General features: G+C 44.8%; 1 protein-coding gene across 1 annotated transcript; it reads left to right on the forward strand.

The window, feature by feature from the left end:
• Window positions 1–1,135: 1,135 nt before the first annotated feature.
• On the forward strand, window positions 1,136–13,956 carry atox1 (antioxidant 1 copper chaperone). Its single transcript, XM_033029911.1, has 4 exons — window positions 1,136–1,250; window positions 3,513–3,588; window positions 7,090–7,245; window positions 13,490–13,956. Exons 1-3 carry the CDS (start codon window positions 1,191–1,193, stop codon window positions 7,212–7,214), a joined length of 261 nt encoding a protein of 86 aa, XP_032885802.1. The 5' UTR covers window positions 1,136–1,190; the 3' UTR covers window positions 7,215–7,245; window positions 13,490–13,956.
• Window positions 13,957–15,264: the final 1,308 nt, after the last annotated feature.

Below are 15,264 nucleotides of genomic sequence, written 5' to 3' on the forward strand. Positions count from 1 at the left end.
TGGTCCAGGTGTATTGGAGTGCCGGATGGAAGTTGGTGGTGAAGTGGATGAAGTCAGTCAGTTGTGTGTGGGTGCAGGAGGTGGCCCCAAAGCAGTCGTCAATGTAACGGAGGTAGAGGTCGGGGATGGGGCCGTGGTACGTCTCGAACAAGGATTGTTCAACGTACCCGACAAAGAGGCAGGCGTAGCTGGGGCCCATGCGTGTGCCCATAGCTACGCCTTGTGTTTGGAGGAAATGGGAGGAGTCAAACGTAAAGTTGTTGAGGGTGAGGACCAACTCCGCTAGGCGGAGGAGGGTGTCAGTGGCTGGGTATAGGTTGCTCCCCTGGGCTTTGAGGCCATCGTGGTGGGGGATGGAGGTGTAGAGTGACTGGACATCCATGGTGAAGATGAGGGGGTGAGGGCCTAGAGAATGGAATGCGCGGAGGCGGCGGAGGGTGTCTGAGGTGTCTAGAACATAGGTGGGAAGGGATTTGACCAGGGGGGATAGTATGGAGTCAAGGTATGTGGAGATGAGTTCGGTGGGGCACGAACAGGCAGAGACAATGGGTCTGCCGGGAGAGCCGGGTTTGTGGATTTTGGGGAGAAGGTAAAAACGGGCCGTGCGGGGCTGGGGAACGACGAGGTTGGAAGCTTGGCTGGGCAGGGCGTGGGAGTTGATGAAGTCGGTGATGGTGCTAGATATGGTGGCCGGGTGCTCGTCAGTGGGGTCATGGTCCAAGGGTAAGTAGGAGGAGGTGTCCGAGAGTTGGCGCGTGGCCTCAGCTTTGTAGAGATCGACGCGCCAGACTACCACGGCACCTCCCTTGTCGGCTGGTTTGTTGCGGAGTGATTCGATGGCAGTGCGTCAGGGGGGGGGGGGGGAGATTGGAGTGAGACAGGGGAGTGGAGAGGTTGAGGGGGTTGACGTCGCGGCGGCAGTTCTGGACAAAGATTATAGAGGAGCTCTGCTATAAGATCTTTGGTTCTGGATAAAGAGTTCCAGAGCCGGGACCAAAGGCTCCGCTATAGGATCTTTGGCCGGGACTGCCTTGGTGATGTGTTTGAAGTCCCGCACGGCCCACCAGCTCCCCAAGTGGCCGAAGCCGTGAAGTGCAGCCCCTGCACCCTGGGCCCGGCGCCCCCCCCCCCTCACGTGACCAGCCGCCGCGGCCGTTGGTTCCTCAGCTGACGCAGGAGAGCTGGCACGCATGCGCTGTCTCCCCGGTTGTTGTCTGCGCGGCGGTGGCGGACAAGGAGGCGAGATGTCGGTGAGGATTCATGTTGTTGGTGCCGGGCCGGGCCGCAGCGAGGGCTCCGCTCGGCGAGCTGTCGGGGGTGGGACGTGGCGGACGGACGGACCTGAGGAGGGGTGGAGCCGGCATTGGGTGATCATCCCCCCGGGCTGTGGCTGTGTTGTCCTCAGCCCCGGCTCCACAACGTCCTCTGAATAACTCCCCGCTTCATCAATGTATCCCGGGCAACCAAACCCCTCTGCTCAGCTTCTCCCACCGTGGACTCCAAGGCAACCAAGCTCAGGTTCCTAATACAGCTTCTCCCACCGTGGACTCCAAGGCAACCAAGCCTTGTGATGTCATTAGTTATAGCGATAGACCCACCCATCAAGTCCTACCGCCATTCAGTCATGGTTGATCTACCTCTTCATCCTAACCCCATTCTCCTGCCTTCTCTCCATAACTCTTGCCCCCAGAACAAGCCCCCTCCACTCATTGAGGTCCCTAGACCAGTCCCATCCTCTCCCGATGACCCAAGACCATGCTCACCCCACTTGTCCACAGGACAACCGCACCCTCACTTGATGTCACCATATCTCCCTTTTGATCAACTCCTCCCTCGCAATTTCTCACCATCCTTCTTGATGTCCCCAAAATCCCACCTCTTTGTTGCCATGAAGCCAAGCCAAACTCCTCCCTAGATGTCCCTACTCACTTGTAAGGCAGGGCCTGTTGTCTGATGTTAATTTCCCCACCCCTAGCTGCTTCTGCATTCCTCACCACTTCCTACTTCATCCATCACCTCTCCTAGACTCTTGTTGCACAAAACAGAATTGTTGTGGACTTGTGATGGATAATAAAGGATTTAAAGAGTAAATGGTTGAGTGGAAGTGGGTGGATATGTGCTGTTGAAATTCAAAGAAGAACAAATTTTGTTGTTGAATGATTCAGTAGATGCTAACATGTCTGGTGCAAGAAAGAAGAGACCTGCGTGTGTTTGTAGAAATTTGTGAAGATAGCAAAACAGGTTAATACAGGACAAAATAAAGAAGGTACACAAAAATGCTGGAGAAACTCAGCGGGTGCAGCAGCATCTATGGAGCGAAGGAAATAGGCGACGTTTCGGGCTGAACCCCTTCTTCAGACTGATGGGGGGGGGGGGGGGGTGAAGGAAGGAAAAAGGGAGGAGGCCCTTTCCTTCCAGCATCTGCAGTTCCTTCTTGGACAAAATAAGGACTCTGGTTTCCTTTACTTGTGAAGTGTACAAGCCAGGAAGATATGTCAAACCTATAAAACGTAACGGCTCATCTAATGGTAGTATTTTGTTCAGGCCTCATTCAGGAAGATACTAAAATTGTTTTCAACGGGTTACAGAAGGAGATTTAGCAGAACGTTTTCAGAGATGAGGATGTTACAGGCTTATTAAACTAACTTTTTGGAGAAAATTAGGGATCATGCTGACCCAGCCGGAACAATGCACAGATTTGCAGCATTTATCAAAGATTGCGGTGATGTAGGAAAAAAATTGGTTATCATGGTTTGCAACATGGAATAGGATGGTGGATACAGATTCAATAGGAGATTTGAAAGTAACCTGGACAAATATGTGAGGTGAATAAGTACAAACCAATGGCCTTGGACTAGCTGGATTCCCTTCTGACAGAGTTGTCACGGATAAAAGGGGCTGACTGCCCTCTTTTGGAGCCAAGCAGTTCAATGTTCCTCATCAGTTGACTTGAAGTGGCTGTGTGACATGCCTTGGCCATATACAGAGGCCCATCCATCTGGTCCTCTGCACCATGGAATCTGGTGTGCGCTTTGCAATTGGCTTTGAGAAGTGGAGTAAGAAGGCCTTAACTCGAAACACTTCAGACAGCTGGCAATTAAGGGAACAGTGCTTTGCATTATTGTGTTTTTATATAGTCTTTAACTGTCTGATATTCCATGCAGAGTCGACTTACTTTTGGCAACCCAAATCTGTCAGTACTCTTGGATTTCTACATGTGTGGAAGTCCAGGATTTGGTTCACTTTGAAGATCTAAACACCAGAGATTTTTACCAGAACTGCCAGCAAAAATCATGACGATGTAATTATTTTGCTTTGGTGTTCTTCAGGTTTCTTGACCTTGTGTTCTGAGCACGAAACAGCAAGTGCAGATGTACTTTGTTTTCTAATCTCCTAGTTTTCATAATTTGCAAATCTAATTTCCCAGCCCAAGGATTACAACTTTCTCTTTTAAGAAGCCCAGTGAATAATTAAGAATTGTAATTCTTAAACCTTCATTTAATCTTCTGCAGAAGCACGAGTTCTTCGTGGATATGACATGTGAAGGCTGCTCTAATGCAGTGACTCGAGTGCTGGACAAGCTCGAAGGTGAGCTGAAAGTTTTATTTCGTGAAAGCTACTTCATGCACAGAAGATAACACTTTGACTGTTTATATTCAATTTTATTTTTTCGTTGCTAAACTCTGTGCAAACTACAGATATCCAAAATTCAATTTTATTTGTAATGAAATTCATAAAATTTAGTTTAGAGTGTTATCATAAACTAAATCATAAACTAATTGAGTCATGCAGAAATGAGGAACACCACTTTGCCTATTTGGTAAATCACATTAATGTGTTACTTGTCGTGTAGCCATTAAAAGGTTTAATCTTTATTAATTTATCCAGGAGTTAATTATATCACTAAGTGGTGGCGGCTTCTGTTCTGAAGAAAGACTAAGTGAGTTAAATCCTAAATTTCATCTTTACTGCATAAGTAAAATCACTTTTTGCGCCTCTTGATGTCTTGCAACCTAAGCATTATGGTTTGTTCTAACGTGCAGTGTGCATGGTCTTAAAATGACTACTTGCATATCACAGGAATCAATCTAAGTTTACTGAACCCAAACAAATACATGCTTTGAGATACAAAGACCAAAAGCTTCTTGGTCTTGGTAGGATATTGAACCAAAGTGTTCACTTCAAGTTCAAGTGAGTTTATTGTCATGTGTCCCTGTATAGGACAATGAAATTCTTGCTTTGCTTAAGCACACAGAAAATAGTAGGCATTTACTACAAAACAGATAAATGTGTCCATATACCATGATATAAATATATACACACATGAATAAATAAAGCGGTAGTGCAAATAACAGAAAGTGGTTGCTAATAATCAGAGTTTTGTCCGAGCCAGGTTTAATAGCCTGATGGCTGAGGGGAAGTAGCAATTCCTGAACCTGGTTGTTGCAGTCTTCAGGCTCCTGTACATTCTACCTGAAGGTAGCAGGGAGATAGATGAGTGTGTGGCCAGGATGGTGTGGGTCTTTGATGATACTGCCAGCCTTTTTGAGGCAGCGACTGCGATAAATCCCCTCGATGGAAGGAAGGTCAGAGCCGATGATGGACTGGGCAGTGTTTACTATTTTTTGTAGTCTTTTCCTCTCCAGGGCGCTCAAATTGCTGAACCAAGCCACGATGCAACCGGTCAGCATGCTCTCGACTGTGCACCTGTAGAAGTTAGAGAGAGTCTTCCTTGACAATCCGACTCTCCGTAATCTTCTCAGGAAGTAGAGGCGCTGATGAGCTTTTTTGATAATTGCGTTAGTGTTCTCGGACCAGGAAAGATCTTCAGAGATGTGCACGCCCAGGAATTTGAAGTTCTTGACCCTTTCAACCATCGACCCGTTGATATAAATGGGGCTGTGGGTCCCCCTCCTACTCCTTCCAAAGTCCACAATCAGTTCCTTGGTTTTGCTGGTGTTGAGGGCCAGGTTATTGCGCTGGCACCATATGGACAGTTGCTCGATCTCTCTTCTGTACTCTGACTCATCCCCATCAGTGATACGCCCCACAATAGTGGTGTCGTCAGCGAACTTGATGATGGAGTTCGCACTGTGGTTCGCTACGCAGTCATGGGTATAGAGTGAGTACAGCAGGGGGCTGAGCACGCAGCCTTGAGGTGCTCCCGTGCTGATTGTTATTGAGGCTGACACATTTCCACCAATACGAACAGACTGTGGTCTGTGGACGAGGAAGTCGAGGATCCAGTTGCAGAGGGATGCGCAGAGACCCAGTTCTGCGAGTTTGGTAACCAGTTTGGAGGGGATGATTGTGTTAAATGCCGAGCTGTAATCAATGAATAACAGCCTGACATATGAGTTTTTGTTGTCCAAGTGGTCCAGTGCGGAGTGGAGGGCCAGCGAGATCACATCCACCGTTGATCTGTTGTGGTGGTACGCGAACTGCAGTGGGTCCAGGTTTTTGTCGATGTAGGAGTTGATTTGCTCCATGATCAACCTCTCAAAGCACTTCATCACCACTTGGGCCTTGATGCAAGGTTTTGACCTGATATATCAACTTTACATGTTTTGTCTCCTTTGACCCACAGTTCTTCCAGTGTTCTGATTTTTTTTTTAATTCCATATTTCAGCACCTGCAGTCTCTCTTGGCTTATTGCTTACTTTTTGTTAATCCATACTTGATCCATACTTAGACACAAAATGCTGGAGTAACTCAGCAGGACAGGCATCATCTCTGAGGAGAAGGAATGCAAGACCCTTCTTCAGACCCGAAACGTACAGAAAACGAACCAGACCCGTCACCCAGTCTAGACTCGAAACATCACCCATTCCTTCCCCTGTCCTGGTTACTCCAGCATTTTGTGTCTACCTTTGATTTAAACCAGCATCTGTAGTTTTTTCCTACACACTTGATCCATACTTGATGACTAACATTGGTATAGCAATGCATCAATTTTAACATTCTCATCCTTGTTTTCAATTTACTTTGTGGCTTCTATTACTGTGACGTCTAGCCCTATCTTTAGATTTCTGTGCTTCCTCAAATCTGGTCACTTCTGGGATCCCATATCTCAATTCCATGGTTGACAATAAAGTCCTGGTTGCCTGGGCCCCAGCCTCCGTGATTTATTAAGGCCTTGTAATGCTTTTTAGTGACGTCTTTGACCTTCCTTTCATCTTGTGAACCTTTATTTGTTCCTGTGTAACTCCCAAATCTGGACTTTAGACTAGTCTAATCAACTGAAAGCTATTGGGAAAGATGACTAGGTTTTCTACTCAAACAAAGCATATATCTTTGCAGGCAGCATCTCTGGAGATCTGCTGAGTTACTCCAGCTTTTTGTGTCACCACTGAGTTACTCCAGCTTTTTGTGTCAAGCTGCCTGTCCCGCTGATTTACGACGTCTTTTTGTGTCTATCTTCGGTTTAAACCAGTATCTGCAGTTCCTTCCTACACATATACCTGTATCTTTGCATTTGTATTTCATTGGTGTTTATCTTTTTGAATACCTTTCTTAGGTGGACAATAGAATGGGATCGGACAGGGAATATCTGGCATTTAGCTTGGCAAAAATGAATATCTGGCATTTAGCTTGGCAAAAAAATGGCAAGTCTGTAGAAGGGTCTCAACCCGAAATGTCACCCATTCTTTCTCTCCAAAGTTACTGCCTGTGCCGTTGAGTTACTCCAGCATTTGGTGTCTGTCTGGTTTATGACCTATCAGACTGATGTTGATGTTCGCCTAATTTTGCTTTTCTTGTGATTCATTGATTTTTGCGGTTGAGCTTGGAGTGAAGTGTTGAATTAAGTGAAATGGTCATGGCTAGTTGTATCTTAAATGGAAGTCGAACAGGATATTTTTATTCATCTGCTCCACCCCACCTTTTTCCACCACTCTAGAATGGTATTACACTGATTATCTGAGTTAAACTATTACGTAGTTCATTTTATCTGCCGTCTCATGATGACGATTACCGTGCCAGTTTTAGAATGATAATTTATGCGTTGAGAGTCCTTTAGGTTTTTTTTCTAAATAGCTAAAATGGGAACAATCTGCCTTGATCAATATTTTTTTCTTTCATTTATTGCAGATGTGCAGTTTAATATTGATCTTCCAAACAAGAAAGTTTTCATCGAGTCCAGCCGCAGTGTGGAGGATTTGACAAATTCTCTGAAAAAGACGGGAAAGGAAGTGAAATATATTGGAAAAAATTAGAGCACAAATGGTCGTCAATGTAACCGAAAAGGTAAACACTCAGCATGCGTTCCATTGGAAATGTATGAAATATGCAGAACTCTGTCCATGATTCTCATCAACACTTCTTATCTTAACTTTCTTTCAAGAATATAGAGTCTTCAGGGCTTAACTTTTTTTTTACTGTTGCCAGCCGGGCAACCTCGGCAGCTTTTTAGGTTGCCAAATGACAGTTTAGGTGATCATTTAAGACGGCTTGCATGATGCGTGTGATAATGTGCTAGGAAGTCGGATGAAGCATTCACATATTATTTCTGCTTCAAATAAAGTCACAAACTAAACATATTCACCAATCAAGACATGATATATACCACAATGACATGCAGCAAAATTATAATACAGTATCTCATCTATTTTTACACGTTGCAATAAATGCAATTTCTATTATTTCTTTCCACGTCCAAACAGTTTAATTGATCTGGTTGGATTATTCAGTGTATGATCAACCTCGGTGTGACCAAGTGCAGGCTTGGCGATTGCTTCGCACAACACCTACACTCAGTTCACAATAACCAACCTCATCTCCCAGTGGATCAGCACTTCAACTCCCCCTCCCATTCCGAATCCGACCTTTCTGTCCTGGGCCTCCTCCATGGCCAGAGTGAGGCCCACCGCAAATTGGAGGAACAGCACCTCATATTTCACTTGGGTAGTTTTCACCCCAGTGGTATGAACATTGGTTTCTCCAATTTCAGGTAGTCCTTGCTTTCTCCCTCCTTCCCCTCCCATTCCCAGCTCTCCCACAGCCTACTGTCTCTGCCTCTTCCTTTCGTTTTCCCGCCCCCCCCCTCCCGACATCAGTCTGAAGAAGGGTCTCGACCCGAAACGTCGCCTATTTCCTTCGCTCCAAAGATGATGCCTCACCCGCTGAGTTTCTCCAGCATTTTTGTCTTATCCATTCACACAAGTTCTGTTATCCCACTTTCCTCACCCACTCCCTACACATTAGGGGAAATTTTACAGAGACAAGTTAACCTACAAAGCCAATGCGTCTTTGGGATGTGGGAGGAAACCCACACGCTTGCAGGGAGAATGTGCAAATTCAACACAGACAGTGCCCGAGGACAGGATCGAACACAGATCCCTGGCGTGTGAGGCAGCAAGTCCACCAGCTGTGCCACTATATTTTATTTTCCAACAAAAAATTATATGTTGATAACTTTTCTTACTAAAAAAAAAAGAAACTATCCATTTTTAGTCTTAAATCTCTAAGTGACACCATGTCCCCTTTTACAGCTATTGTATGTTTTAATTCAGTTCAAGACTATGGGGCAGTACATTGGCCATAAAATTGCTGCCTAAAATTGCCAGAGACCTGGAATTGATCCTGAATATGGGTGCTGTCTGTATGGAGTTTGCTCCTTTTCCCTTTGATCGCATGGGTTTTCTCCGGGTGCTCGTGTCTCCTTCCACATTCCAAAGTTGTGCAGGAACTTTTTTCAGACTCAACCCATAACGTCATATTTTCCTTTTGTCTAGAGATTCTGTCTGACCTGTTGAGTTACTCCAGCTTTTTGTGTCTATCTTCAGTTTAAACCAGCATCTGCAGTTCCTTCCTTCCTTCCTTCCTTCCTTCCTTCCTACACACACGATACTATACGATAGAACTTTATTAATCCCAGGAGGTAAATTCTATATATATATTTATATACTTATATATTCATACTAGACCAAGTGCAGACCCGTTGGGTCTGTTCCCCCAACGTGCGGTTGTGGGGGGGGGAGGCGGCATGCATCGTCACACACACTAACTATCCCCCCCCCTCGCACTCACGCTAATTACCCCCTTGATATTATATGAATATTATTAATTTGCTCCTTTTACCCCATAACCACCCTATCTACTGACACATAGCCCCCAACTTGCAGTCACATCTAGAGAGGGGGGGGGGGGGTAGAGAGTGAGGGCAGAAAGAGAAGGGGCAGAGACAGAGACACAGAGAGAGGGGCAAGAGGGAGAAGGGGGTGGAGAGGAGGAGAAGAGGGAGGGTGGGTGAGGGGGGAAAGGTGGGGGAGGAGGAGAGAAGAGAGGGTGAGAGTGAGGGGGATAGAGAGGGGGGTGAGGTGGGGAGGGGGAGGGAGGGAAGAGGGTAGGGGGTGTGGAGGGGAGGGGGGAGAGAGGGGGGTGAGGTGGGAAGCAGGGAGGGTGGAGGGTAGGGGTGTGTGGAGGGGAGGGGGGTTTAGGGGAGGAGGGGGAGAAAAAGGGGAGATGGGGGTAGGGGAGAGGAGAGGGCGAGAGGAGAGGGGGGGGATGGGGAGAGTGGGGGGGAGAGAGAGAGAGAGAGAAAGGAAGAGAGACGGGGGGGAGAGAGAGAAAGAGAGAGGGATAGGGAGAGAGAGAGGTGGGGAGAGAGAGAGAGAGAGTGCCTTTTTACTGCAACCCAAACCCCCCAAACAACCATTTGCAGGCATTGCTTACTCACAGTTGTGTAGACATTTGTTCAGTCATTCAGAGCTGAGAGTGCCCTCCAGCTTGCAGACACTGATTGAGGCACACCACTTCCTGGTTTTATAGTCCCTCCCCCTCCCTCCAGCGGGGGCAGCAGAGAGAATGGGGAATTTTGTAAAAACATTAATATCATAATATCATTAATGTCATTTTTCATCGACGGGAAAAAACCTCGGCACACACGCGGTGGGCTCTGAGCGAGGTGGCCAAATATGACGGCCGTAGGTGACGGCGTTCTCTCGGAAATCGCAGGACAGATGGCCAAAAGCGGTCAAGAACAGAGATTTAGTAATATAGATATAAATATTCACGGTTTTGTTTTCTCGTTTATAACATTGTTTACGTACTATGTTTACATATTCTGTTGTGCTGCTGCAAGTAAAGATTTCATTGTTCTAACTGGGACATAAGAGAATAAAACACTCTTGACGCGTCGCTAAGGTGTAGGATAGAACTAGTGTACAGGTGATCGGTGGTCGGCGTGGACTCGGTGGGCCGAAGGGCCTGTTTCCACGCTGTATCTTTAAATTAAAAACACTAAAACCAGAGGAATTGTAAAGAATGGTCTCTACCTGAAACGTCACCCAATTTCTTCTATCCAGAGATGCTGGCTGCTCCATGGAGTTTCCCCGCACAATTAAAGCATGGAATATCTTCACCCTACCATAGTTACCCAACCAGACGCAACTAAATTTAAGGTAACTCTTTTTTTCCCCAGAACCCTTTTTTGCTTAAGTCCAAGTCAAGAGTCAATAGAGTTTTATTGTCATGTGTCCAAGATGGACAATGAAATTCTTGTTTACTGCAGCACAACAGAATATGTAAACATAATACAGAACAGGAGATAAAAGTTCAGTGTGTCTGTATACCATAGACCATATATAAACACAATAAATAAACAGATAAAGTGCAATAGGCTGTTATTTTTTGGAGTTTGGTGGTGGTGGGTTAAATTTCATTTGGAATATTTTTGGAGGACCAAGAAGCAAGAGTTACTCCAGGGAGTTGCTCCAGCTCCAGGGAGTGATTCTGCGTTGGTTTTCAGCAGTCACGGCGAGGCGGCAACCAGACAGCAATGGCGGCCAGATCTCCCACAATGCAAAGGGAGGGAGAAAGTGGCTGACGCCGACCAGTTGCCGTGGCAGTATGCATGTGCAGGGCGGCCGATGATGCGCTGGCAGTGGTTGTGCGCATGTGCAGGGGAAAGGATGTGCTTGGCCGTAGCAGTGCGCATGTGCAAGGCAGCTTGCCGTGCCGGCGGATGAGGAGCGGGCGGAGAGCGGAGACCCGGCGGCCCAGACACGGATACAGATGGTGGGCGGAGACAGAGAATGACAGAGAGAGATAGAGAGGGGGACCGCTCAGAGTTGCTTGCCACGCCGGGCAAAATGGGACGGCTGTTAGGTTGCCCGACGGCACTTTAGGTCGCTATTGGCAACCGGGCAACCGCTAATTTGGAGCCCTGTTCATAATTTTCACGTTAAATCTTAAATTACATTGTTAGCCCATTACATGGATAGAAAAGTAGAATTGTCTATTGATAATTGAAAAAAATGTTTAGACTTTGCCAAAAATGCTAGGAGAGAAGTACAATGATAATTGGTGCACTGTGCCATATCAGTGTTGCAAACCAAGCAAAACTAACATGCCACGTGCCACAGACATGTCAACTGGATGTGGACACCTTTACTCATTTGGTGGGATATAGATCAGTCAGTTGGGCGAGGTTTAGATATTAGAAGAATATTAGAAGATTAAGAGGCTAGATTCAAGAGAGTTTATTGTCATGTGTCCCAGATAGGACAATGAGATTCTTTTTTTGTTTCAGCACAACAGAATATATTAGGCATGAATACAGAACAGATCAGTGTGTCCATATACCATTATATAAATATATACTCACATGAATAAATAAATCAGATAAAGTGCAAATAAACAGATAATGTGCTATTAATGTTCAGAGTTTTGTTTCAGTTGAGTTAAATAGCCTGATGGCTGTGGCGAAGAAGCTGTTTCTGAACCTGGACGTTGCAGTCTTCAGGCTCCTGTACGTTCTACCTGAAGGTAGAGGGGGAGATGAGTGTGTGGCTAGGATGGTGTGGGTCCTTGATGATGCTGCCAGCCTTTTTGAGACAGCGATTGCATGATCACACTGTGCTGTCTACCTGTAGAACTGTAGAAATATGCACTGTGCATTTTAATAACTTTATGTAGAACTCATCTGCATCGAGTTAACTGAAGCAATGGATGAGAATGCTACCAAGTGCTATTGCTGTCTCATTCTGGCATGAAACCCACAAATTAGGTGGATTGCAAATGAGAGGGGTTTCTGGCTGCTGGCTGGTTGATACAAACTCCTTCATTTATAGTGTGTAATTAACTCTGAGATGTGGAGGTGCTGAATCAGGTGAAAAATGTTATTATTAGTATCGATATGAAAGAAGCACAATACCTAGTCAACCTGCACAAAGTCCATTTACAATAAATACTGTTGTCTGGCCTGGTTTCAAAGATGACAGGTTAAATTCTAATTTGTAATACTGTACTAGTGTTGTTGAGACACAGTTAATTATTTATTCCCATGGTGTTGTCTTCTCTTGAAGGTTATTCAAAGAACACAATAGTTTTTAAAAGGCTATTCAACATTGAGCTCATTGTAGCTAAGCATGATTTGGGCTAGATTTGTCGATAGTTTAATTTGTCAATATGATTTGTGGTCTTCCATCTTGCACAATTTTTAATAGATAGTGATTGGAGGCTAAATGCTAATTTGGCAAATTTGATGCAATTCAAATTGCTTCAAATTCAATACAATTTTCCCCAAATAAAGATGAGTGGTTATTTTTTTTATTGGCTATTAAAGGCTATCGTGCATGGTTAAAATCATTCAGTTAGTTTCATATCTTTGGGTAGGGCGTAAGATGTAAAGTTTTAACCAAAAATAACAGTAACCACGCACAAAGACTTGTTGAAAAGAGTTTATTGATTTATTTACATGTAAGTAACTTTTTCATACACTCAGCCAGGAATTTTGTTTTAAGAATGTAGCTTTCAAATTGTGAATATTGTTCTTACAACACTAATCATATTTGTTTTGTGATTATATATTAAAATATGGTAGTCAATGTGTGGCCAAAAAAACAGGTGGAGAGGGTGGGGTGAAGTACCTAGATTCATTAAAACACAGCATTTGTCAAAGGCTTTTTAAGAACAGAAAAAAAGATGTTTAAAAAAAAAAATGGAACAAAAGATAAACGGAATAATTCAAGCCTTAGTGATAGGAGTAAAACCAGGGCATTCTCTGATATAGACACATAATGCTGGAGTAACTCGCGTGGACAGGCAGCATCTCTGGGCCAGTGATGTTTCAGGTTGAGACCCCTGAATGGGTGATGTTTCGAGACAGCGTCGAGAGAGGGAGGGACATAGATAAGGAAGTGTAAGAGATCAAAAGAGATGCAGCTTAAGGAGACCACTGTTAGCTTGGAGAAGGTAACAACAAAGCAAACGGATACAGTGTAATCAGAGGGGGCTGTCAGACTGGTTGGAGAACAGGGAAGGGGAGGGATGGAGAGAGAGGGAAAGCAAGGGTTACTTGAAGTAACCCAAAATCATCCGGCCCACAGGCTTTTTTTCCCCTTCTTCTCCCCCTCCCCCTACCTTTCTCGTCCTGCCATCATCAATTTCCCTTTCCCATAAAGTGCTGCTGTCTGTTTCCTCTCAATATTTTGGCTTTTGACTATTGCAAGTGAAATTTGAAACACTGATATATTTTTCTTCTTTTCAGAAACACCTGCCAGACGGATGAAATCAAAGTGTTTCTCTGGCAGCAGAATCGATAGAACCAAATTACAGGGCAACAACAGCTGGATTCTTTGTGACCATAATTAAAAGCTGTAATTCCAATAATTATTAACCTCAGACTGAATGGATAGCAAAGTGCTATTTGGAATGTTACATTACTGGAAATGCCTTAATTTATAAATTTGCTTGAGTAGATCTATAATTTTCTTTTGCATTAATTTACACAATAAATAAATGTCTGTCTCAATAACTGCTAAAGTAGCTGCTAGGAGCTTTGCTTCTTGAATTAGTTATAATCATTAAATTTATTATTGACGCAGATGGAGATTTCTGTGCGTTACACCTGATGAGGCAATTGATCATTTGTCTTGCCTACCTGATGGCATAAGCATGGTTCTCCTTAGAATCAGTGTCAGATTATTTACAGATTAAAAGCTGAGTATTTGGTTATATTTCTGAGTCCTATTGTCTGCATCCTTTGGAAACATTGGAGGTAACATCTAAAAATGCAACACTTGTAGAGAAATTAATCAGGACTTGAAAATGCCCTGGATTGATTAGGTTCAGCTCAAATCTGTATTCATTCTTTTGGTATCATTAATTTGAATGCTGCAGTGTCTTTGTTTTTAGCTCTGTAAACAAATTCCATTTAAAATAACGTGCAGAAATTCAGGCATGAGTGAGTAGAGTGCATTAACATTAATGCCTGGTTCTCATTGAACCATAGCATTTTACAATGCAGGAGATGGCTACTCTATTGATTGTTCCCATGCTAGCCCTGAGAGTATTCCAACCTAATGTAACATTCTGCTCTTGATCCATAAACTTGTGCTAACATCACTGCAAATGACCACCCAACTACTTGTTAAATGTGATCATGTTGTCAGTCTGAATTCTTTCGTGAAGAATTCAGACTGACACCATGATCTTGCTGAAATTAATTTGATTTAACCCTTTTAATCCCAACAGTAGTTTAAAATGCCATTTCAGATTCAGATTCAGATTCAATTTTAATTGTCATTGTCAGTGTACAGTACAGAGACAACGAAATGCATTTAGCATCTCCCTGGAAGAGCGACATAGCAAATGATTTAAATAAATAATAATAAGTGATAATAAGTGTCCGGGGGGGGGGGGGGTGATTGGCAGTCACCGAGGTACGTTGTTGAGTAGAGTGACAGCCGCCAGGAAGAAGCTGTTCCTGGACCTGCTGGTTCGGCAACGGAGAGACCTGTAGCGCCTCCCGGATGGTAGGAGGGTAAACAGTCCATGGTTGGGGTGAGAGCAGTCCTTGGCGATGCTGAGCGCCCTCCGCAGACAACGCTTGCTTTGGACAGACTCAATGGAGGGGAGCGAGGAACCGGTGATGCGTTGGGCAATTTTCACCACCCTCTGCAATGCCTTCCGGTCGGAGACAGAGCAGTTGCCATACCATACTGTGATGCAGTTGGTAAGGATGCTCTCGATGGTGCAGCGGTAGAAGTTCACCAGGATCTGAGGAGACAGATGGACCTTCTTCAGTCTCCTCAGGAAGAAGAGACGCTGGTGAGCCTTCTTGATCAGAGTTGAGGTATTGTGGGTCCAAGAGAGGTCATCGGAGATGTTGACTCCCAGGAACCTGAAGCTAGAAACACGTTCCACCTCCGTCCCGTTAATGTGGATGGGGGTGTGCGTGCCGCCCCTGGACTTCCTGAAGTCTACAATGAGCTCCTTGGTCTTCTTGGAGTTAAGGGCCAGGTTGTTGTCAGCGCACCATGC

Source organism: Amblyraja radiata, chromosome 11 (assembly GCF_010909765.2).
Source record: "Amblyraja radiata isolate CabotCenter1 chromosome 11, sAmbRad1.1.pri, whole genome shotgun sequence".
Classification (NCBI taxonomy): Eukaryota; Metazoa; Chordata; class Chondrichthyes; order Rajiformes; family Rajidae; genus Amblyraja; species Amblyraja radiata.